At 37.1% G+C, this 25,111-nt stretch overlaps 1 protein-coding gene across 17 annotated transcripts in view; it reads right to left on the bottom strand.

Moving 5' to 3' along the window:
* Nucleotides 1–25,111, bottom strand: part of APC (APC regulator of WNT signaling pathway) — a 101,034-nt gene that overhangs the window by 27,073 nt on the left and 48,850 nt on the right. For 11 of the 17 annotated variants that reach the window (XR_009820799.1, XM_062017248.1, XM_062017246.1 and 8 more), the window contains 6 exons: nt 24,580–24,781; nt 20,059–20,167; nt 17,532–17,645; nt 13,128–13,211; nt 4,847–4,951; nt 499–597 (listed from right to left, as the gene is read on the bottom strand). Coding sequence is in view for 16 of the 17 variants with exons in the window: in XM_062017248.1 (XP_061873232.1) it covers nt 499–597; nt 4,847–4,951; nt 13,128–13,211; nt 17,532–17,645; nt 20,059–20,167; nt 24,580–24,781 (713 nt within the window). In the remaining variant the exon portion in view is untranslated. Of the gene's footprint in view, nt 1–498; nt 598–4,846; nt 4,952–13,127; nt 13,212–17,531; nt 17,646–20,058; nt 20,168–24,266; nt 24,344–24,579; nt 24,782–25,111 lie in introns of those variants that run through there. The other 6 variants (XM_062017256.1, XM_062017252.1, XM_062017258.1 and 3 more) reach the window with 5 other exon arrangements.

Consider the following 25,111-nt stretch of genomic DNA (forward strand, 5'->3'; position numbering starts at 1 on the left):
ACAGACTTGTTCTTGCTTCCCATCTCTTTTCATGCTGCACATACATAGTCTTTTGTGAAAAGACATTTATCACCATGAAGGGCTTACTTTTTTTTTCTTGGTCTTTTTAATTAGAAATTGCATCTGTTTTGTGCATTTGGACTTTGCAGAAGTATTAGAACTGCTCTTAAAATGGTTAGTTTTCACCACGGATTATAAATGAACACCAGAAACATTTTAGATATTCTAGTCATTTATAGCTTTTATGTAATTTAGACAGAAAAAAACACTTTTTCCTTATTGTAACAACACCTAACTGGTCACCAACAATTAAAAAAAGAACATCTTCTGTGCATGTATTTTAAAAGTTAAAAAAAAAATCTAGAATTTTAACTCCATAAAATGACTATGTGTGGATAGATCACTCAGCTAATATTAGTAAGAATGGCAGAAACAATGAGGTTATTGTATTAGTAAAAATGTAGCATTAGCAACCTGTGGTTTGTAATCTTCGGTTACCTTGGTACCTAGATGACTTGTCAGTCTGCGAGGAACAGAATAGTTGCTACTAGAGCTCATAACACTGTCTGTCTCATGGTCCATTCGAGCAGTAGAACCCTACAAATTTAAACAACAATTCAAAGTGAAATATCAACTATTGTCTAATTCAGTTTCAGCACTGGATCATGAAATTGTATTGACCATAACAAACTGTCATTTTACTTTTGTAAAGTTAGGTCCTGAGACAACTTAGAGGTCACTGTTAAACTGGGTTTTATTAATCACTTTTCTGAATCTCAGCCTCAATATAGTTGTATTTTCAATAGAATTATTTTATCATTACTATTTTCACCAAGAAGGAAAAGTAGACTTTGCAACAAACTGAATTATCATTTTTACAGAGAGATAAAAAACAGCCTCAACTTTGGTATCAGATTACATAGTGCACAGGAGTAAGCAGCTACTTCTTCAGAACACAACCAGGTATGCAAGCACTGACAAGTGAAAACAGGTTAATCTGGACAAGGAATAATCCTACTTGAACTTGTTCACATTACAAGCAAATTATGTGTGGGTGAATCTAAGCAATTTTTAAAATAAAAAGCTGTAAAATAATCCTGATATTACTTTCTGTCATTTTCCTGGAAATTGTTATAAATAGCATGCTCCTACCTGTAGTAGCAAGACTCCATTATCTTTGTCCTATTATAATCCATTTTGTGTATTTACATTTTTCCTTTTTTTTTTACCCTCTTGCACTCAATCCCTTTGTTTTTTTGTCTTGTTCTTCTCTTTCTTTTTCTCTGATTCCTATCTTTGAAATCTCCCTTACTATATCACTCTCTTCCTGTTTATTTTGGGGAATTTAAAAATACGTTTGACTAGGAAACAGATTCAATAGTAGAACATCGTTTTACTGAGGTAATTACCAGTCTTTTGTTGATCCTCTACATGTTCATGGAATTATTAGCTTGAAAATACTGTTTTGCAAATTATGTGGATGATTTTTTTTCCAGTAAAATATATGTTACACACTGAAGAAAACTGTACGAAAGACACTTTGAAACAATGTCTATGTTTTTTTCTAGGTGCACTACAAAAAGAAGATTCCTCTCTCTGTAGTTGCAGTTTACACAGTTGAACATCTTACATTCTCAAGTTTTCACTTAAGTACTGCAGTGCTAGGAAAATGGCAATGAATACCCAGCTTTTTACACCAAGCAATCTCTTCATATCTTGATCTTAAATTACATTCAGAGGATTACGGGTTCTACACATAACACAAGCCAGTACTCTCCATTATTAAGTTCAGTATGATTGCTTTATCCATGGTAAATAACAGCCTATTAAAATTCACCATGGTGTAGAAAGGTGTCCTGGGTTAGCAAGGAGCAGCTTTTGGCTTGGTAACAGGGGGAGCGGGTTGCAGTGAAGACCCTCCCCCGGCTCCTAGGTTCAGACCCACCTCCGGCCCGGCTGGGCCAATCTGGCGCCTCTGCGATCACTATTTAGGGGACGGGAATTTGAAATGCGAGTCGGGAGGTGGAGAGTGATACAAGATGGAGGCCACCACGCGGACCCTTCAGCCAGAGAAGGAGGAAGGAACGAGAAGCAGTAGACCGGAGACCCTTCTGCAAGCCGTGGCGAGAATGCAAGCTGTGCCCCTGAAACCTACGGAGATTCGTGGCAAGACTGAGAGCCACCAACAGCTCCGTGTGAGTGAGCCCGGACGGGCGAGGGACTGTGTGGGGAGATGGCCATGGCCCAGGCCGTGCTGGAGAGCCTGTGTGCCACAGAGCAGCCCCACACGAGAGGCAGAGAGGAGCTGCAGCCTTTGGAATAAGTGGGCATCGGAGCAGCCCGTGCAAGTCTGCCATGCTTGTGAGTTACCCCACGGACTTGCAGGGAGGACTGGCGTGGAGTTCACCCGTCCTGAGGAGGGACAAACGGCAGAAGCTCTCGGAAACCGACTAACTGAACCCCCCACTGCCTGCCCCCCCGAACCGTTCAGGGGGGCGCAAGGTAAAAACACCGGGATCAGGGCTCTGAACCCGGGAAGAGGGGAGGGGTGGCAAGAAGGTGTTCTTAAAAAGGCTGGTTGGACTCTTCATTGATGTATTACTCTGGGTTCTTTCATTTTGGTTATGTTTTGGTTGATTTTGCATTAAATTATTTTTCTGTTTTCTTCCCCAAACCGAGTAGCCTGGTCTGTTTTGTCCTGAACCTTAAGCGGCAATTAAGCCCTCCCTGCCCTCGAGCAATCCTCAGCCTCTTCGGTACTCGAGGCTAATCATGGCCATTGTTCCCTGATGGGCCTAAACCACGACAAAAGGAATAGCATATTTTTTGTCATTGTTTCCCCAAGATTGTATTAAACTTGGATTCAGATAACTATTTCCTTTAGAGTCATCATGTGGCCTTGCTACTAGGATGCCCAAATTGTAGCTATTGTTTCTATTAGTTCCTAAAGACAGATGCAAAGGAACTAGCATAAGGTATGTAGCCATTCATCTGAAAAATCGGAAATCTCAAAGAGATATATTACATGGACACTTTTTGTGCAGAATCTTCTCTCCTGTCTACTTTGTCTTGTTTTCTCATTTTATACTTTACTGTATTTCACTACTTGTTTCCTATGCTTGCTATTTATTTTGTCAACTATGTAATTTTCCCTATGCCTTGTGGCACATTTCCATAAAAAACAGACAATCTCATTGAATTCCTTTATAAAACTTGACAAACAAAGGTAAGAAAAAAACCCCACACTTCAGTAGCAGAATAGTGAGTGTAATGGAAAAGACAGATGAAAATTACATAATTGAATCCTGACAAAACCTGGATTTAACTGGCAGTGTTTCAGTTATTATTGATTATATGCCCATAAAACCAATTAGAAAGAAATGATTTGGTTAAAGCTTCTTTCGTGCTCCACTGAATAGTGACTGCTTAAAGTATATGGAACTGGTTTACTGGAAATAAATGCTACGCTCAATCTGTTAAACCTCCTCTGTCTGTACTTGCACTGAAAGTAAATAATAATCCCCAGATGTCTGTTTTAACACAGATTGAGTGCCTGGCTCTATCTACCTCCAGGAGGAATGAATATGCATGTTTCATATACTCTTGTAAGGCAAAGTCTGAAGTTGTACAAATCCTCAAATGTATGACCTCAAATGAAGCGTGAATGAATCTTCCACTTGTGCAAGTCTGCCAAGACATGACAACCTCTTCTTCCTTCCTTCCTTGTAAAAATTGTCCAGAAAATCCCCTGATTCATACACTGAAGACGGATGATATAGCCACAAGGCATCTATTATTTAAATACATTATGCTTTCAGACCCAAAGCAGCACTGAACTATTTTCTTCCCCAGCAATAAACCTGTCGTAAGAATATGTCTGAGCCTCAAACAATTGCTCAGATATGGCTGATAGAACCTAATTCCAAATGGTGATCAAACATATTTGTAAAGCCAAATTATGTGCTGTGCTTAATGTTTCATCAAGTGAAATATTCTAACCAAACTGCAGTCCTTTCTGATAAATCTTCTTATACAAGACACTTTCAGAAGTATTTAAATAACTCTCCTTTCCTGGAGTAGCAAAAATAATTTTGCATGTGAAGTCAACTATTAAATTTGTATTCTGAAGTTTTAAGAACCCAAATTACTAGTGTGACTGTCTTGGCTACAGCTGGAAATCGTGAAAGAAATGATCGTTAGCACATGGTAAATGAATCAAAGTATTTTTAGCCAAAAAAACACCCCATTCATAAATTTTGATAAATATCTGTCTTAGAAGACAATAATTTAATGTAACTCTCAAAACGTTTCACTAATATATTTCACTAATAAAAGGAACAGCAATGAAATATTATTTAGAATTTAAATAATCCTTCAGCCCACTTCCAGGAGATTGCCCCTCTTTACTCTTTCAAAGCTTTATCTGCAACAGTATTAAAGAAACATTAATGATAAAGCTACCATTTGGTTCTCCTCTTTTTTTAAAAAAACGAACATTTCAGCAACAATTTTTAAAGCAAAAACATTAACAATTTTTTCCATTATCAAATCATACTTGTTCAAGTACAATAAAGTACATTTTCCGTAGTTGTTATTGCCTTCACGGCATCAGGTTCATTGATCATTTAAACAAAAGAAAAACACTCCCCTCATCAGATATTTATACATCATCATATTAAAACATTTCCTTCCAAGAAATATAGAAATTTGTCATATATAGATGGAAAAGGAAAAATGTGCATCTTTTTAAAATGAGCTTGCACACAAACATCGTAACGTATACACCAATATATAAGCAGTATACATTTTGGGTATTATCACACTAAACAACAAAAAGTCAATTTACCTGACCAGTACTGCTAGCTGCCACACTGACTTCTGCTGCTCCTTGACCTTCATTCTGTCTCTCTGTATCATGGGAACCTGCATCATGCTTGCTTTGAGGTGCTCTCTGTTAACATAAGAGTTTATGAAATGACATAGAGAAAAATGAAGTACACTTTACCATTTGCATATTTCTACACTGAAAATGCATTTTTGCTCCATCTTCACAAAGCCACTGAAAGTACTTCATATTTTGTAACCCTTAGCCTGAAAAAATTAACAGCTGAGACTGTCTTAGAAAAACTGCAAGATGAAAATGAGGCATATCTGAGGATTATAGCCCGGCAAGGCAAGGGATTTGCTGTGACACAGATAAACACCATTTTCCACCAGCTGTCCTCACATTGCTGTCTGAAATGTAACAGAACTGGAGCAAACAACTGTCTTCTCTGCACTGTCACATGATCCCTGCTTTTACTGGAGACTACAGCTAGCATAGTTCAAATCAAGCTTTACATTCAAAGGCAAATAATTTCTGCGTGAACAGAAGGGTACATGTACTGTAAGAATTCTTCTACATACTAAGGACAAACCACTTTGATGCAAATAAAATTTATACAACCTGATACTGATCTATCATCTGGCAAGCTGGTATAGATATGTTTCAGTTCCTTCACGAGACTTAATTTTCTACATAAAAATTAAAACTGACAGGAAATGTGAGATCAACATGAAAATCAGGGCTTTAAATATAGTTTCTTAATAAAGGAAACAGAATGACTGAGTAGTTGAGCGGTGTGTTTGGTATCCACTATTAGCTAAAAATGTTTCAGATTTTCGTAACGACATAAATAATCCTGTCCACGGAACTGGAGTGAAGTCTGGAGTTGAAAAGGTATCACCCTACATCTGATGGACAATTATTCTCAAAGTATAAAACCTCATTTTTCAGACTCAGAAGCTACTATCTTAAGAGACAACACTCATGTACCTCTCTCAATTAACTACACTTGGTATATTAAATTTGGTTTCTATGCTGCTCTGCAATGTTCTTGGGCAGTACAGCATATGGTTGCACAGTCTGCCTCATTTTTATGTACATTTCTCTACATTTTGGCAGAAACACACTTCTCTTCAGTGTATATACACTGAAACTTCTTTAGTGATGGAACTCATACACTATCATTGGCATAGTAACTCTAAGATAAATCAAAAAACACAGCAGCATTAGACAGAGTAATAACATGAGAAAACTTAAAACAATGACCAGTGACATTTTCTAAACATTTTATGTTCAGTTATGGAAAATGAGTAACCCAGCAAGCAAAACTCACAGAATATTTTAGGAGGAATAGTGTTACTGTTCTTTTACATCTGATCTATAATTTTAAAACGCACCACCTCTGTCATTGTGTATGAAACGCTATTGTAATTGATGCATATACAAGGACTAAAGACATTTTGGTTCCCAGCACAAGACTGGGGACCTAGCAAAGATAAGGCCTTGCCATGTAATGTGCTGAATATAGCACAACATATTATATGTTGAATCCCTGTTTCACAGCACTTTCAATCTTGAATCAAGTGTAATGATCAGTTTGATGCAATCTAGATCTAACCCTCCATTATAACTCAGTACAGCATTTTCCAGTTATTAGGTGTCAGTAGTTTTCAATTATTCAATGAAGAAAGTAGACTTCAACATATTTAGAGGCAAAAAGCTGTTCACAGCCAAGCCCTGACCTCCCGGGTCATCTGTGTGGGAATAATACTACTCTTCCAAAAACACTCCTGGGTTTGTGGCATTTTTTTTTGGGTATACGATGGTATACCCAATAAAACAGTTTAAATTCTAAATAGCTCCTAATAAATTCTATTAGGAGCTATTTCATATCCTGACAAGAAAAGTTTCTGCTCTCCTTGGCAATCCGTGTTGGTCTCCTTCCATTCACATGTTTTGAATGCTACATGCTACTTATGAATGAGGTGGCTTGCCACTACAACAGATAGTCAATATAACTTCCAATGTAATTCATAGTATGTGGCAACACTTAACAGTTACTAGCTTAGCTAACTTTAAATGTGTGATGCACTTGCAACATGCACGCATATTACAGTCACGTGAGTCATGTCTGTACTGGGCACCAAATCAGCAAGTTCACACCAAAGGGTTTTTATCATTTCAGCTACTGAAATAATTTGAAGTAAGAAGCTGTTGTTTTCATGCAGACTGACCCAAAGGAGTTAACAGCACCACAGGCAGCAGATACAAGTATCTATTGAAAAACATTTTCTTTATATAAAAATCTAATTATTACAGGTATATAAACATACTTAAATAAAAAATATACACATTTATATAATTATTTATCTATATTAAAGAAAAAATGGAAAAATAATATGTATCCACACTATACAATTAAAATATATTTTTGTATAGAGGTAGTGTTCTTGTAAATAAACTAATATTCATCTGACACACTATGGACTAGCAACTATAAAGATAGTATAACCACTGCAAATATGCCTTCTCTCCACAGTCCTTTTAATCCTGAATGTAGGGCCCGTGGACAGAAATGGATGACTAAGTGACCACACCAGCAAAGAACCAGAGGATGTGAACAGTAGCAGACTAGGTAACCTCTACATGAGGTACAGTAGCTAGAGAATGGCACATAAGTCCTCCCTTCCCAGGTTCAACAGCATCACCCATTTTGAAGCACGTCTTCTGGCGAGGTGTAAGCTAGGTTTGTAGCTCTCTGCCATTTCCAAATCTAGCATCACACTACAAGAAGTCACTTTGACAGAGTGTGTTTGCTTGGTCTTGCAGCAAAATGGTGGAAGACCTACATCAGGAAGACAGAGCTGCTCCCTCCATCTTATTTGCCACTATTTTCTAAGTGTCTTAAATCAATAATAGCTATCTCTTGTCAATTACCAATTTCCTTGTATTTACTTGAAGAAAAATGATACATCTCTAGCTATTTTATGACATTTGCGAGCATAGCAAGCTGTCACCACTTTTACTAAGAGAATCAGCTACAAATAATTTCACGTACTATTTTGTCAACATGAATTGCCAAATAAGTGCCTTTACTAGGGCAGGAGACTTTTCCATGTATAAACCATTGTTTTTTCCGCAATAGTCAGCAATCTTTTTATTTTCCATGTATTGAAAACTACAGACACACTTATTTTCTAGATATAAGAAAACGTTTGTTTTGCCTTCACTTCATGTTGAATACAATACAGGCCTAAGTAGGAAGGTAAGACCACGAATGATGCAACAAACAAAAATATGAAACTGTAAGATTAAAACAATTTGGTACAGTTGAGTCAACAAAAAAAGTCTAGTGAGTCAAATTCTTGAGAACATCTTTCTATCACAGTTTAAACAGTTCAGCATACTCTCTGTGCAGAGTAAATCCTTTACATTTTATCTACAACAACATTGCCCAATGCAAACACTTCACATAGTTCAAAAGACACTTATTATGAAAGAAAGGTCTATACACCACTATAACCAATGGAAACTCCCATATGAAACACTTGCCAAGAACTTGCTTTTTTTCTTTTAAACAATTCCAGATTTTTACCAGACACTCAAAAATTCTCTTTGTAGAGATCTAACTTTGCAGTGGATTTCAAACTCTTTCATGAAAACCTTGCAAAATATCTAACAGAATTCTCTCAAAATTTGAAGTTACCATCACTTGCAGGTAAATTACTTCAGCTTTTTCTAGTAGCATTTACAACACTTGCCAAACCTTAAAAATGTGCTAAAATGTGAGCCACAATTTTCTCTGCTCATTAACTTCCAAAAACTACTTTTACAGTGCAGTATTATATTTGACCCTACTCTACAAGACACATTGCACTTGGCAACCCAGTGACTGTCATGACCACTGGGGCCAAATATATCAATAGACATGTTAGGGTATTTATTACTGCTGTTACTACTAAATTTTTACGAAGATAAGGAGAAGCACATTCAATTTGGTTTTCACTGTACCATGCACATGCCTTGTGTTTGTATTTTTTCACTTAAATGTATTCTGCAGTTTGACTGCTACTAGGTACCCTTGATGCCAGGCAATTTCAGAATTAGATTCAGCTGCTTTCCAGGGAAGATGACTAAAACACACTATAAAACATTAATAAGTGTGCAGTGACCACCTCCCTTTACCAACACCCTTGTCACTCTGTGTAACTATAATGTCTAACTATACTACCAGCCACCCAGACACTTTATGGATAAGACACAGCACAACATAATTTCCATGTATTATAATTTCCACATATTCAGCAGCCAAATAGGGGATGAAAAGAGTGAAAAATTAAGCCGAAAACTTGTTTAATTCTATAGCTACATCTTAAGCAAGTATGAAATACAGTGTTGGTTTGTTGGGTTTTTTTGTTTGTTTGTTTGTTTTGTGTTTTTTTTGTTTTTTTTTTTTTTTTTACCAGAGTAACACATAAACACTTTGGCAATAGGATCTGCTTCACTAAACGGGCCAAAAGTATCTGCTGAGAGGCTGGTCAACCAGGTAGTGAGAGCTTTAAACAAGACAAAAACAGGGGACAGAACAATTCCTCAGCAAACACATAAGAAAGCTAGGGATAGGGCAGGCAAGACAAGAGCCCTTGGCTGATGGAACATAAGGGCAAAGCACACAACTGAGATGAAGTGGAATCCTGTTGAGCACAGGCATCTAAGGAAAGAGGTACAGCACAACAGCCTTGTGGGGAAAGCTCTTAGACTTGTGCTGGAAATTGCATTGCTTGGGTGCCTCTGGCATGACTCTAAAATGTACACTTCATGGGAAACAAACAGGAGGAGTTAAAGTATATGCAGCCATGGAGCTATGACCTCATTGGGATCACGGTGATGTGGTGGGATGGCTGATGTGTCTGGAAGGCTGCAATTGAGGAACACAGACATTTTAGGAAGGACAGGCTGGGAAGGCTAAGAGGAGACCTTACTGCCTTCTATAACCTGAAAGGAGGTGTAGTGGGTGGGTGTTGGTCTCTTCTCCCAAGCAGTAAGTGACAGAACAACAGGAAATGGCCTCAGGTCAGGTTGTGCTAGGGGAGGCTTATGTTGGGTATTAGGAAAAATTTCTTCACAGAAAAGTTGTCAAGCATTGGAGCAGACTGCCCAGAGAAGTGGCTGAGTTACCACTCCTGGAGGCATCTAAAAGACTGTAGATGTGGTGCTTAAGGACATGGTTTAGTGGTGACTTAGCAGTGCCAAGTTAACAGTTGGACTTGATGATCTTCAAGATCTTCTCTAGTCTAAATGGTTTTATGATTCTAAGGTGAGGATGGAGAGTTGTCCTTTATGTGAGCAGCTAGAGTGCATGGAGCCCGCTGCCTGGGGATGAGTCGAGAGTTAATCAGGAGCTTTCAGGTGAAGATTAAAAGGCAGATCAACATGGGTGCTGTTGTAGTAAGTATCTGATAAAGACTTCCTGGTGAGGAAAAAGAAACAGATGCGACCTTTTCCAAACGACTGGAGGAAGCTTCATGTGTACAGGCCCTGGCCCAGGGAACTTCCAACAACCCTGGCATCTGCTGGAGAAGGCAATAAACAGGATGAAATATTCTAGGAGAGATTTCTGGAGTGCTCTGATGACAATTTCCTGCCATAGTTGATCAAAGAGTGAAAAATGACAAGTACTGTGCTGGACCTGATACTTACAGGAAAGGAGGAAATGGTCAAGGAAGTGAAAGTTAGAAGCAGCATTAGCTGTAGTGATCATGAACTGGTAGGGTTCAAGATCCTAAGAGGGCACAGAAGAGACCAAATATTTACAGTACAGAACAGATTTTGACCTCTTCAGGTTATCTGCTTGGAAGAATCCCATGGGATACAGCCCTGCACAGATGAGGGGTCCAGGACAGTTGGCTAATATTCAAGCCTCCAATCTCAAAAGAGATCCACTCCAACAACTAGAACACAATGCAAGCCCAGGAGGAGCTTGCTCCTAACTGAACTTGCATATGACCTAGGAGTAGAATCATGCAGCAATGTGAAGGGCAACAAGAAACGATTCTACAAGTACATATACATCAAAAGGATGGCTAGGGAATATGCAGGTCTTCTGCTGAATGGTGAAGGAGGACTTGATGATGTAGGACACAGAAAAGACCGAAGTACTCAATACCTTCTTTGCCTTAGTTTTTACCACTAAAACCACCCTTCAGGAATCCAGGTCCTTGAGATCAGAAGGAAAGTCTGGAGTGAGGTCCTCCCTTGGTGGGGAGGGCCAGGTTAAGGAGAGCTTGACATACATAAGTCCTAACAGCCTCATGGGTTGCAGCCATGAGTGCTGAAAGAGAGAGACAGAGGATGTCATTGCAAAGCCACGCTTTAAGGGTCATGGCAACACAGAGAGGTTCCTTAAGACCGTAAGAGAGCAAATGCCACTATCTTCAAGATGAGCAAGAAGATGGATCAAGGGAACTACAGCCTAGTCAGCCTCATTTCAGTTCCTGGTGGTTGAAAGTCATGGAGAAAATCCTCCTAGAAAGCACTCCAAAATACATGAAACACAAGGAAATGACTGGGAGTGGTCAGTAGGGTTTTACAAAGGGGAAATCAGGCTTGACCCTTCTATGATAGAAGTGACTAGCTTAGAGGGTGAGAGAAGAGCATTTACATGCTCTTTACAGCAATTTTAGTAACCCTTCAGACACTGTCTCCTGTAACATCACTACAGACAAGATGACAGTGTGGATTCAGTACAGGGACAGTGATGGCAATTGAAAACTGATGAACAGCTGGGCATCAGAGGGTTGTGATCAGTAACATGAAGTACAGTCAGAGGCAAGTCACTAGTGAGTCAACACTAGGATCAGTACTGTTCAACAGCTTCATTAATGAGCTGGATGCTGGGACACAGTGCATTCTCACCAAGTTTGCAGATGGCAGAAAAATGGGAGAAGCCGATACACCAGATGGTTCATTCACCTTTCACAGAGACCAAGCTGGAGAGATGGGCTGATGGAAAGCTCACATGGTGCAACAAAGGCAAGTGCAAAGATCTGAACCTGGGGCAAAACAACCCCATACACCAGTACAGGTTGGGGGGTTGCCAAGATGAAAAGCAGCTTGGCATACAGTACTTGGAAGTCCTGGTGGACAAGAAGTTGAACATGCTAGCAATGGACCCTTGTGGCAAAAAGCCCAACAGTATACTGGGCTGCATTAAGTATGTTGCCAGCAGGTCAAAGAAGGTGATCCTCTCTAATCAGCTGCTGAGGCTGAATCTGGAATACTGTGTTCTGCTTCTGCCTCCCCAGTACAATAAAGATATGGACTTACTGGAGCAAGTCCTGTGCAGGCTTAGGGCTTAAGGACTGAAGCATCATACAAAGAGAGGCTGAGAGAGGTGGGACTATTCAGCCTGGAGGAGAAGGCTCAGGGGAATATCATCAGTACATATACATATCTGGATTGGCTAATATGCCAAAAGACTGCAACTTAACTATACACACTACTGACTCCACTTACAAAACCAAATTTTCCCCCAAATCTTGGAACTATGAAACCACTATATTTCAAAATTGAAAAATATACCTCCTTGGTGACCCAAATGCTGCTCTCAGCTTTCACGGTTGTTATTTTGGGTGAAGACCAACCATAAAACATTCAAATCCAACATAACATTTATATTTCATTTACCAGTACAAGAAATGGAGTTGACCTTGCAAGAGAATTTCCTCTATAGGAGCAGTTTTTTGCTAATGGCAGTTACTAATATGGACTCTGTAATTTACAGGAAACATTATCTTGTAGTTCTTAATATAGAACTCAATATTTATACACTAAAAATATTTTGGGCTTCTATAATGAAGCCTGGCAGAAGCAATATGAATTTTATTTTTATTGCTCTTATCTCTCTCAAATGATAAGCAAACCATGAAGGTGCTTATCAGAGGTTCATATCTAGAAAGGTGTGTACAACCAATTGTTGCAATTATTTGCTAAAACCAAGACTCAGCCCTTATAATGCATTGCACTTTGACATTTTTTACTGAAATTTCAAGTTGAAGTTTAACAGATATATCATTAATGTTCAACAGCAGCATGGAGACTAATTCAAGTCTTCTACTCTCGGTTCACTGCTGAGAGAGCAAGTAACAGCCTAAGTATATTAACTAGTTGTTTAACTATGATATCACTAGTAACAGAAATAATCCTGACTACTCCTTTTAATCATATTCTGATTTTTGTTATTTTCTTTTTTTTTTGGAAAAAGACACCATCACAAAAAGAAGGTAAGTAATTGCTCACTGACCTCTGCTTCAGCTGCTTGCGACTGCAGGAGCTGTCGTATACGAAGAATGTCCTTCTCTATTTGTTGAATTCTTGCCACCCTTGCCTGAAATGAATGCATTTTCATGTTTGATTTTGTTAATAAACTCCTTTTACTTACTGTACAGAAGGACAATATGAAGAGTCCTTTGCAATTACAGCTGACTACAAAACAAAACTACTTCATGTGATAATTCAAGTGTTCTTCATAATAAAACACAGGCATGACTGCAAACATTCAAAATATAATGCATAGTTAGGTTTTTAATAAAACATATCCATTTGGATATAACAGGTTGCCACAGTACACATTCGTTTATAAAAAAATGCTGCAGTTAACTTCCACATTTTCTTATTTCTGACACTGACATTTTCTGCAGACCTTCAGCAAATTATTTGACTTTCAACTCAAATGACAGAATTCTTCTCTACAGAGATTTGAGAGAGATTTATACTTGCAGAGTCTCTTAAAAGTGTGAAATCCTGAATGACTTACATTCAGTTACTAGAATTATTTGGGAGTTTTGTTTATACACAGCCTCTGAATATTTTCTTCTACTACAGATCTCAAAGAATTTAATAGGCTAAGTATGAAGAAACCTATAGACTGCTTTGGTTTGTCTGAGATTTTTGTGAACAGCTCTGACTCAGTCTTTTACAGCCATATTGCTACTCATTTCCCACTGCAACCATTCTGTGGTTAGTAAAGGGCATATTACAAACCCAAAATGTTACAGGATACATATACTCCATACAAGTTGCACTTGTGAAGTACAGGATGCACTGATGATTAAGTGAAACATAAGGTTATGTATAAACTTGACAATTTAATACACTGATGTTATTTGACTTTAAAAGTGGGCAGAAAATAATTGGCCCAGTAGTATGAGGATATGAAGAGAACATCAAAATGATTAAATAGTATTTTTTGTGTATAATAGACAGCTTACTAAAGTGGACACATAGTTGAAACAAAGTTTATTCTTTTACTTGATTAACATTTAAAATGTTATCCTAAAAAAGGGAAGGCTTTGTGCATGTAGTGGATGCTGAAAAGTTCAGCATTATACCAATGTTTATAATCTGAAAATGGAAATAAGATGAACTTTTAAAAGGTGCTAATGCCAAAAGATACAAATGGAACAGAAACATGATATAATTTTAAATTTTTTAAAATATAGAAGAAAATATAATCACAAAATAAAATTAATTTCTGAAACATCCACAGTAAGCAACTATGGGGAAGGCATTATAAACTTCAACACTTAAGAGATGCAAAGCTATAAACAATAATCTTTAAGCTTGTAAAGTGAAATATTTAAAAAGCCAATAAAAATTTCAGTTGCACACAAAGCTAAGTTTCAGCACAACATGACCCATGATGCTATAAAGATGGTAAAAATTTTATATATTACATCAAAGTAATATATATATCAGATGGGTGATGTGACAGAAACACAACTGAGAGAATATATCTCTCATTGTCTTTAAGAGCAACTTGAATTTCCTCTTAAATTTAGTTTTTATCCTGTACAACAGACAATTTATTCCATAAAAGGCATAACGAGGATCCAAATAGCTGTCTATGAACACCTAAATGTGGGGATATATCTTTGTGCAGATGAAAAAATAATTAAATATTGCACGATGTGCCCAGTATCACTTACAGACTATCCAAAAGCGCAGGAATTCAATCCAGCTCTCACATCTATACTCCAGAAATTTAATCAGACCATTCTTCCTTCTACTAATTAATTATTTGTATTACAGAGAAATCAAGGAATTCCAAAAACCAGGAGCACATTTTGTGCAAGCAGCAAAAATAATTGCTACAAAGGGGTACGGCCTAACAGTAATGAAACAAAAACAGTGGTATACAATTGAACATTCACCAGGATGCATGCATCAGGTTTTAGCTTTAGAACCTCTGCAAGTTTGCCTTCCTATTTGTTTATAGCATATTCACATTCACTATTATATTTGCTCATCATGTTTATTCAGATGAAATCGCTGGATAAAGTAACAGCATTTAAAGCTACAGATTATTTGAATTTCACTGTTCCACTAAGGCTTCTAACAAAATTCCTTAATGTTCACAGTGATAGAAAAATATTTACTTTTTAGAAAGTAAAAATAATGAATATTATTTTGTTTTTAAAAGGTCTATTCCTCTCTGTCCCATCCCCTACAAGATAACAGAGAAAGTTACTGATGCGTGGGTCTAGATTTACAAACATAACCACTGTGTGAACCTAACGGTGCTGAAATCTTCATCTGTGAAAGACTGCAGGATCCTAATTTTGTTATTAAGTGGTCTGCTGTTTTAGCAAACTCTTAAGGATCTTGGGATAATTCTTATGAGAATTCATGTGAATTCATTATGAGTAACTGTTGGTGTTTGAATATCTTCCTAAGGATAACATCAACAGTGAGTTACTGTGAGCTAGCAAACAGGCTTCAGAAAGAGGAGGTTAAAAGAAACAAACCCCAATCATGACAGATGAAAAAAAGAGGGAGAAGGCCATTATTTTATGGTCTGTGAGAAAGGCTGGCTAGTGCATCAACTGCTTGGGCAACAGCCAGTTATCAGCTCTCTCACAGAATAAACTTTGGGACTTTTAATATAGATATATCTGCAATGCCAGACTGTTCTCTCTCTTCAATCTACATTTTCCATTGTACTGTTTGTCACAATCAGTTAGAGTGGAAGGAAAATACAGAGCAGAGAGGAGGCTTGAAAACTAGCAAGTTTACTATCCTTGCCAAGTATGAACATTTCAGTTTGCATATTTAAACACCACAGTGAAACAACCCAGTATTATTTATGTATTTGTACAAGAATGAATTTATATACATTTTTGCACCTGTCTTTGGTAAAACGAAATGAAGGGGAATTGCCAGTGTAATGTACAAGTAGCACATGCAGGAGTAGGTGCTCATTTTATCTTTATATAATGACAGTAGACACTAATTTCTTACACGTATATGTTACATAAACAGAGTGAAATAGTTGTGATAAACACACGTGGCAAACAATAATTTGATGTAACTGCACTCAAATTGTTTCTCTAAAAAAATTTCATTCAGTCTCTGCCCAAGTGCATTTAGAATTTTGCCAGCAGCCTACCTATTTTGCTTAATTCAGTTTACACTACCTTAAGCAACAGAACTTCCCTAGAAGTTCCTGTGTCAATATGGTAACACTTTCTTCTGCAACAGGGCTAACCAGACATCTGCAGACAATCCCAAGGCTGCCCTGCTTTCACTCTGGACTGGCCAACACAAGCGGCACAGATGAATTTGTGCAGGGCCTTACCACTGCTGATAAACCTTGATGACACTGCCATACGGCTTCCAGATATTATCCACACAGATTAAGCTTGAGTCTGTCTGAGTATGTTCATATAGATAAATCCCTGCTCAGCCTTCATGTACATACCTGACAATTGCAGGATATCTGTTTTGCTAAATACTTATGACCATATGAATTTTCTGAAAAGTCCTACTAAATTAATGACTTTAAAATTTAAAGCAGGTTTTCTAATTACAAACAAAAGTAATTGTAAATGTTTCTTATGTAGGAACATTTTGTGTTGAGTAAACTCAGTGAGAAGAATAGAGCCTCAAGAGCCTACTTTTATTAGCAGGCCTTATTTTTGGAACATCCACCATAAAAACCCAGAACACCTTATCAAGCTGAGTATTTATAATCTCTGGAAATAAATGGCAGTAAAATAACTCAAAGTGTTGCTCTGCTACTGTGGGGGAACAGTTTTTATAACCAGCCAGCAATTATTCCATTTACAGGTTCAACACAATTACATTCTGAGTTTCCCTTCCAAATGATTGTGATTTGCATACAGAACAGTACATGTCCTTACCATGAATGTAAAACCTTCCATGAGAGCAAACAACTTCCAAATATGTACCTGAATTACATTTTACATGAATACTTTGTTTTCAAAGATTGTTGCTCGATACATAGTTTCTGATTAACGAAATGTAACTATAGTAGCTGAATTGTATTCTAAACTTAAAAGCATGAAAAAGCTCAGCATGACAGATCTAAAATAAAGCTGCTGCAAATACATACTTGTTTGAAGTTAAAATGGTAATAAATTATAAGCAAATGATCATAGAAATATTTTTCTTTTGATGAAATTGTCTACTTCTGCCTACTCACAAGTCTTTATAGGGAGAGGAGGGTACTATTTGCTGAGCAGTTAGTTCATATGTTCTGATTCCTATTTTGTATTTGAAAGACTAATTAAATGCTTTAAGGTATCACTGTGCTTATACACAATTTAAAGACACAACTACCAATAATTTAATAAAAATGTAGGATTTTTTTTTTCCATTGCTTCCAATAATGAAAGACAAACTATACCTGTGCTCGTTTCTCCATGTCCTGACAAGTACCTAGCTGTTCTTCCATTGCAGCTCTGATTTGCCTTGCCTCATACTCTAACTGCCTTCTGGTCATATCTGTTTGCAAGGAGAACTGAAAATGAAGTACAGAGAAGTCATTTCAGTAGATAACATATGAACTATATACTTCTCTGAACAAAAGTAGAACAATTACTTTTCCACAGCAAATCTCATAAATGAAGAAAACACAACAGTAGATTCTTAAAGTATGATATCATTATTAAAAAAAAAAGCACATGTTGTTCAACCACCAGACTACATACAAATTTTGTCAAATGATTCAATATAATAGATATTGAGATATTAATTACAAGCATGGAACATTTGGTTACTAATGTATGCTGGCATATCAACAAAATTGTTTTGCACACCATCTGAATCAGTATTTTAAAAAATATTCAGAGGTATCAAACTACTGCATGTAATAATGGTATTCATGTTACTGCTATCTACCCTACTTTTAACTATCTTGTGAAAAAAGCACAAGTGCTCAGAATTCAGGAACAGCACCACAGCTTAGGGGAAGATGTTAAAACATCAAGTCAGGAGCAAAACCCTGCTTTTGGACAAGTACTCAGTTTGCAAATACTTAAATGAGTTTCCAAGAGCAGTCATCCAAGAAGACTTCAGAAAAGAGAGTCAGAGAGGCAACGATCTACAAATATGTAAAAAGCTACTACCAAGAACACGATCTGTCATTCCACTGTGGCTGCATTATGTAGAAATGGATATAAATTACCAAAAAAAGAGATTTTGTTTAGGATGTTAAATAACATATTTTTAACTTAGGAAGAGCTAAGTTAATTCATTACCTATGAACTGGGGAGAGAATCTTAAAAATTACAATGGAGTGACACATATACAGCTGACAGTGCCTTTGGGAATGGGTTTTACTTCCTCAAGATCCCTTTCAGACCTTCGTCCCTTGATGCTCTGATAAGCTCAGTCATGACCTAGATTTCTTGAAATCCAGCTCCTTCACCCCAGTCACAGAAGCATTCCCACTGTCTTTTTCCATTTCTAGGAGGCTGTCTGATTACTGATAAGGTATGTGATTTTATTAACATTTATAAATATCTAAAGAGTGGGTGTCAGAAGGTTGGGACATCCCTCTTTTCTATAGTAGATAGTAACAGGACAAGGGGTAATGGGATGAAGCTGGAACACAAAAAGTTCCACTTAAACATAAGAAAAAACTATTTTACCATGAGGGTGAGGGAACAGTGGAACAGGCTGTCCAGGGGGTTGTGGAATCTCCTTCCTTGGAGGTCTTCAAGACCCTCCTGGACATGTTCCTTTGTGATCTGATCTAGATGAACCTGCTTCTGCAGGGGGGTTGGACTAGATGATCTTTAAATGTCCCTTCCAACCCCTATGATTCTGTGACTCTGTAAAGATGTACAACCAGGTCTTCCCAACACTGTATGCAGGAAAGAGGTGCTGAACCATGTTCAAAGAAGGCAACGGAGCTGGTGAAGGGTTTAGAGTACAAGTCTTACAAGTAGTTGCTGAGAGAACTTGGGTTGTTTAGTCTGGAGGAGGCTGAAGGGAGACCTTATCTCTCTCCGTAACTACCTGAAAGGAGGTTGTGGTGAGACGGGCATCAGACTCCCCTGTCAAGAAACAAGACAGGACAAGAGGAAACTGCCTCAAGATGTGCCAGAGGAGGTTTAGATTGGAGATGAAGAAAAATTTCTGCACTGGAAGGGTTGTCAAACACTGGAACAGGTTGTCCAGAGAGGTGGCTGAGTCATCATCCCTGGAGATTTTTGTAAGATGTGTAGATGTGGCACTTGTGGGACTTGATTTTAAAGATCTTTTCCAACCTCAGCAATTCTCTGAATGCACTGCAAGGAGATCCAAGCTGCAGGAAAACCTGTATTATCTGGAATACCAGATATCTTCATTGTCATCCACATTGATAAAGGAGAATTGACTATGAACAGAATCACAGAACCATTTTGCCTGGAAGAAAACTTTAAGATTATAAAGTCCAGACTTTGTCCCAGCCCTATCAACCACTAAACCATTTCCCTAAGTGCAAATAGTTTGGACATGCCATAGTAAAAGCTTGGAGCTACAATACCTGCATAAGCTACAGCATCACTTTACTTGCTGTTATGAATTAAGAGCTCCTGTGAAAATTGTCTCAGGCTAATACTGCTCTCAAAAATAAAAGAATCCACTTAAACAGAACAGACAGAAAAGACCTTTGGGGGATAGAGCTAAAGAAGAAGGGTACTGTCATGTAATTTGTTTGTCATAATGACTTTTCGGTGCTTATCTCTATCACTGACGTTTACACTAATAGGTAGGAATTTTAATGTGTACAATTATACACGAAAAAATAAATATTTAGGCTAAGTTCGCTTTACATAGTGAATAAAAGAGTATTTTAAATCAAAACAATAGCAGAGTATGTAATCAAATTCATAAAATACAGCATCTAAACCAGGTACATGACCAAGTATCCTGGAGATACTTACATTTTCAGTAAGGGGGAGACTATCAATCCTTTTAGTCAGGTTCTGAAGCTGGGCATAATACCAGTCCTTTTCTTTCTCTTCCTTCTCAAGTTCCGCAAGCAAAAGAGATCTATTAAAAACAAGTGAGAAATACCTCACTATTAAGACCCCATTACCATATGTAGATATAGAAATAGGCACTGAATCTAATAAAAAAAACGTTAAATGAGAAACAAGGTTTGAAGATGGCACTAAGATGTCATCTGAGAAAGTGGGTGCAATTCCCTGGCTCCCTATCCACTCCTCCATACTAAGCAACTCACTAGCTTCTTGATTATGAAGTCCACATGTACAAAATAGGAAGATACTTAAAATTTCTCTACAATATTACTTGGAAATTTAAAGCTGAGAGGCATCTTGTGAAAGCAAAAAGCAGTTATCAGTCATGCTAACTTGTATCCTGCATCTTTTAGAAATTTGTACAATGCATCAACCTGACAAAAAACCTGGATGTTACAGAAGCATACACATCTCTTAATTACATTACTGAATTAAATTATCTCACTCAACTCTGCATAGTCTGCTCACTAACTTTGTCAGCCATACCAAAACTATGGGTAAATCAAGCTATTTCTGTGAAATCTTTTTAAAATAGTATCTTCTATCAAATACTACAGACAGGGTAAAACACTTAAAACATTCTAGATGAGTATCGTAAGCCTACTGCATACCTGAGTAGTATATGAGAAAAGCAAGACTAATATATGCAGACTACCAAGAAAAAAATCTCTTAGAAATCTCACACATATTTTATCAATTATTCATGAACTATATATAACTGTAAACATTACCAATATAGTTATGCAGTGTTCATTGCTAGAGTATTTTTCAGAATAGGTATTAAAATTTTTAGGCAAAATCTAGTCTAGTAAGAGTATACAGAAAAGCCAGGGTTTTTCGACTTTTTTTCCATACAGAAATGGAAATGATCAACATTTTCCATACAGAAATGATCAACATTCAGCCAGTAGGTACAAAGCTGCATACAAGTTTGCCCAGTATTATTTCCCGTGCCTTAAACTCTGCATGCCTCTCTCTAAACTCAGGTTGTGGTCCATCAGAGCAAGAGCCATATAAACCTTTGTACAGCACACAAACACATAATAGATAATTAGTCTAAGTCATTAAGGAACAAAAATACAGCATAAAACAAAAATACAAACTTCCCCTGACTACTTTGATAATGCACCCCAGTCATGGTCGATAATCAAACTTCCATATGATGGAACCTCATGTAGAAGAAAGAATTTTAAAATGTGTATTTTAAAGGATGTCTTTGACTTATTTCCTTTTTTAAAAATGTTTCACACTAGTTTTGATGACTTAAAATGTATACCCCATACCTAACGAGATGACCTGACCAGTGTTTAAACGGAAAATGAAAATTGACAGAATATCTCACTTCAACTGCAAGACTATACAAATATAGAATGCTCAATGTTTTAAAACATGAGCAGAATGACATAAATGTCCAGATTTGATTCAACAGTTATGCAGAAACAGACGCCTTAAGGATATCAAGACTATGCGTTAAGTCATTTACTGGGCATCTTTTACATCAGACAGGTTTATAATAAAAACGTGTGCAAACAACAATTACTGTACCGTTGCAGGTAACTGTAGTAGGATTACAAGAAAATATTATTTTTTCAGCCACAAGGATGCTTAAGTCCTTTAGACAGACTGAAGAAAAAACTAATAGATTGTGTTCAGGGAAAGCCTGTGAGGTATTTTTTTTGCCTCCTACCTGTCCATCTTCTTAGCATACACCCTGGCTGCCCAATCACTGCACATGCAGGCATTCTGCATAGCTTCCCTTTTTACCACCCTGGGTGCCAATGTTGTGTCCAGTTTGTGAAATAAAATTTGCAAAAACATAATTAATGTAATACTTATTGAAAGTATTTTCAGTATGATGATTTGCAAGTGTGAAAGGACACACTAATTCTATCTCTGAATGTCAAAGAACTGGTAATTAGAAACTGAAGGGATTACTTTCACCAAATGTGTGAATAAATTCCTCCTGTAGAAAGTTTGTGAGACACTCTGTCATTCAATCTGTTTTGACAAGCACAACAGATATTAGAAGGAAGAAAATAACTTAGGACCCATCAGTGTTCCATAAACAACATAATGTATGACCTGAAGTTGACTCCTTTAATTTAACTTTAATTTTTGCTTCCAAGTAATGCTTTACTTGGGATTACTAGTTTTGTATCACTTCTGGAACTTCTTGAAGTTAGGATAGCATTTAAGGTGGAAGAACTGTTGCCAATCATGGAAAAAATACTGACAGAAAAACCCAACAGAGTTATTCCACCTTTTTATACACCAAATTTGTTTACATCAGGACTGTCACAGTATAAGAGAAAATTCTCTCTCTGTCCTATACTGTCAAGTTCAGTAAGAATGCACCAGGGCAAATAAAGGAAACTTTTAAGATTTTACACTATTTTTATGAGTTAACAAAAAGTTTCCAATTTGAACTGCTTTTGTGAAGGGTGGGACTTATCTAAGGTGGTATTTTTGAAGCTGCCAACAATATACAAAGCTGGATGAATGCAGAAAACTGGTTTCTTCTCTTGGACATCTTTTCTCCATAAATATGTCAATGTTACTCCCAGTTAAAAGGGATAAAAAAACTATATATCACTTGCATTACGTAAATTACAGTTATAATTAATACTTTCACTTCAGATGGTAAATAACTACTGAAAATGAAACACTTATGACAGATGTGTTAGGTAAGTCAGTCAGCCAGCCAAAGGGAAATACAAGAAGGGTGAGAAAAAAGTTATGAGACAGAGAAAATGCTGAAAAACAACGTTAAGAAAATACAAAAAACCAAAAGGAGTGGCACAAACCTCAATGAATAAAGAAGGCATACAGACATTTTAATAAAAAAATAATCATAAGACTGTCACTTTTAGCGGTAAACTGCTCAATTTACATAGGTGAGATTACGAAATTCTTTAAACTGCAAAAGGCAAAGCAACACAAACCGCAACCTGCCGCATACTCTGAAAAGTTTTGTTGATACAGTCTCTTAGCATTTATGCCTGAAAACAGTCAGAGAAAAAGTAGGTAGTATATAATGAATGGTGTATTATAAACTGTAGACATGAAACATACACTCCCCCAATTTTTTCTTTGACTTTGAAATTAGAGGAAAGCTAAGCAAATCAGAAACAGGCACACAATTTCATCTTCATTTTGGTACGTGAATCAATTGATTAATTTTCTTCCACTCAGAAAATCACTTTCAGCTAAGCTAATATTTTTTCAGTCTAAAACAAATTTTAGCAGTTTCTTCTTCTTTCTTTCTCATTTTCATTAATAAATATCTAGTGAATTAGTTTCTTAATAAACAATGCATGCATTTGTTAAGTTCACCTGCAGTTAATACACAATTTGGTCCCCAGCCAAAAACGAGTGGCTGCTAGCAGAGGACTCATTGGAAATTACTTTCATCCTACTGACAGGACTAAAAGAAATGGACCTAGACATAGTCTCTTGGAGAAAAAGTATACTCCTTTCAACTCTTGATTAAAAAAAAATTCACTGAAGACCAGGAGTGGACCCTTTAGAGGAGGATTTTCTGAACGGCTGCCCACAGACCACCCACCTAACTTTTGTATTACAACTACAACATGGGATTTTTCTTGTTAATGACTACAAGCATAAAAACACTGTGTTGCTGTTTATTTGGTTTTGCAGCCCCCAGCCTGCCATGCCATTCATTAAGAAGTTGTCAATGACCAAACCTTTAGGAAAATCTGTCTTACAGAGAAGGCTTCTGAAAACACCTGGAATTTCAGTCAGGTTCATTTTAATATATAAAGATGTCTTCAGTGGAAGCAGCTACATGTCTTTTACTTTGCAATGCCTATTTATGCAATTGATAAAGTTTTACAAATATATATTATGCCTTGAAAGTATATTCTTCCAATTCAATGTATATCACTACCTTCCTGGAAAAGAATATCCATGATTTTGCCAACACAAACATCAGATGGGAACATCACTTTGAAGAGCAAACATTTTTGATTAGCTGACATTTTTGGTCTGCTAATAGTAAAAAAAATTATCAACCAGCTGTAGTAGTTACAACCATTTGCAAAAAAGAGAACGAGATTGCACCATCACATTGTTGCAGTTTCAGCACTTACCAGTAGCGGTGAGGGGATATGGAGGTGTTCAGGATGCTCTAAATACTGACAGTCTGCTGACTGAAATAAGATAACCTTCGACCAGCAAAGTAACAAAGAAATATATCAACAAAAAACCATTCTATGTGTTTTAAAAGGTTTGGCATTTTTTGTGTGTTTGCACGTCTAAACATAACGTAGACTCCTGGTTTTCTTACCTGTCAAGATAAATGTAACAGTGATAAAAAATGTTTGCATGACAGCTAAATACCAGGCATGCCAGTAAACTTTCATGTTAAAAGCCAGTCCATACTACATGAACAAAGACATTTACCTCTCTTTCTCTAGCTCTTCTAAATAACCAGTGCTCTCTCTGCTTCCATTCATAAATCCTCTTCTAGGAAATGATCCCATGGGAACGGGACTGCACTCTCCTGAACGGCTTGACACAGACCCTTCCCGGCTCCCATATGAACGCACGGTCACCTTTGGCCTTAACTTCACTCCAGGAAAGTTAGTACTTTCCAAGTTCAGTTCTGGGTAATAAAGAGCAAACATTTCCAGAGTTTAAGTTCAGCAGCACAAATTTAAAAGATCTTCACTTTTTATTTCCAGAAAAATCCCTCTTTTTTGATGCAAATATTTTACATGGAAATTCATAGAAGAACTTAATGTGCACAAAATAAATCTGAATGGTACACACTGGAATATTAGTCATCTGAGCAGATAGCCACTCAACAATCAGAACAGTATCCCCACATGAGCCTGCCTGCCTTTTTCCGAGAGGACTCAAGAAACACGCAGTTTTGCATAAATGCTGTAGGAACCATTCTTGTGGCCCACTTCCTAATAGCTTCTTACTCAGA

The sequence above is a fragment of the Colius striatus genome, chromosome Z (genome assembly GCF_028858725.1).
Source record: "Colius striatus isolate bColStr4 chromosome Z, bColStr4.1.hap1, whole genome shotgun sequence".
In the NCBI taxonomy this organism is placed as follows: Eukaryota; Metazoa; Chordata; class Aves; order Coliiformes; family Coliidae; genus Colius; species Colius striatus.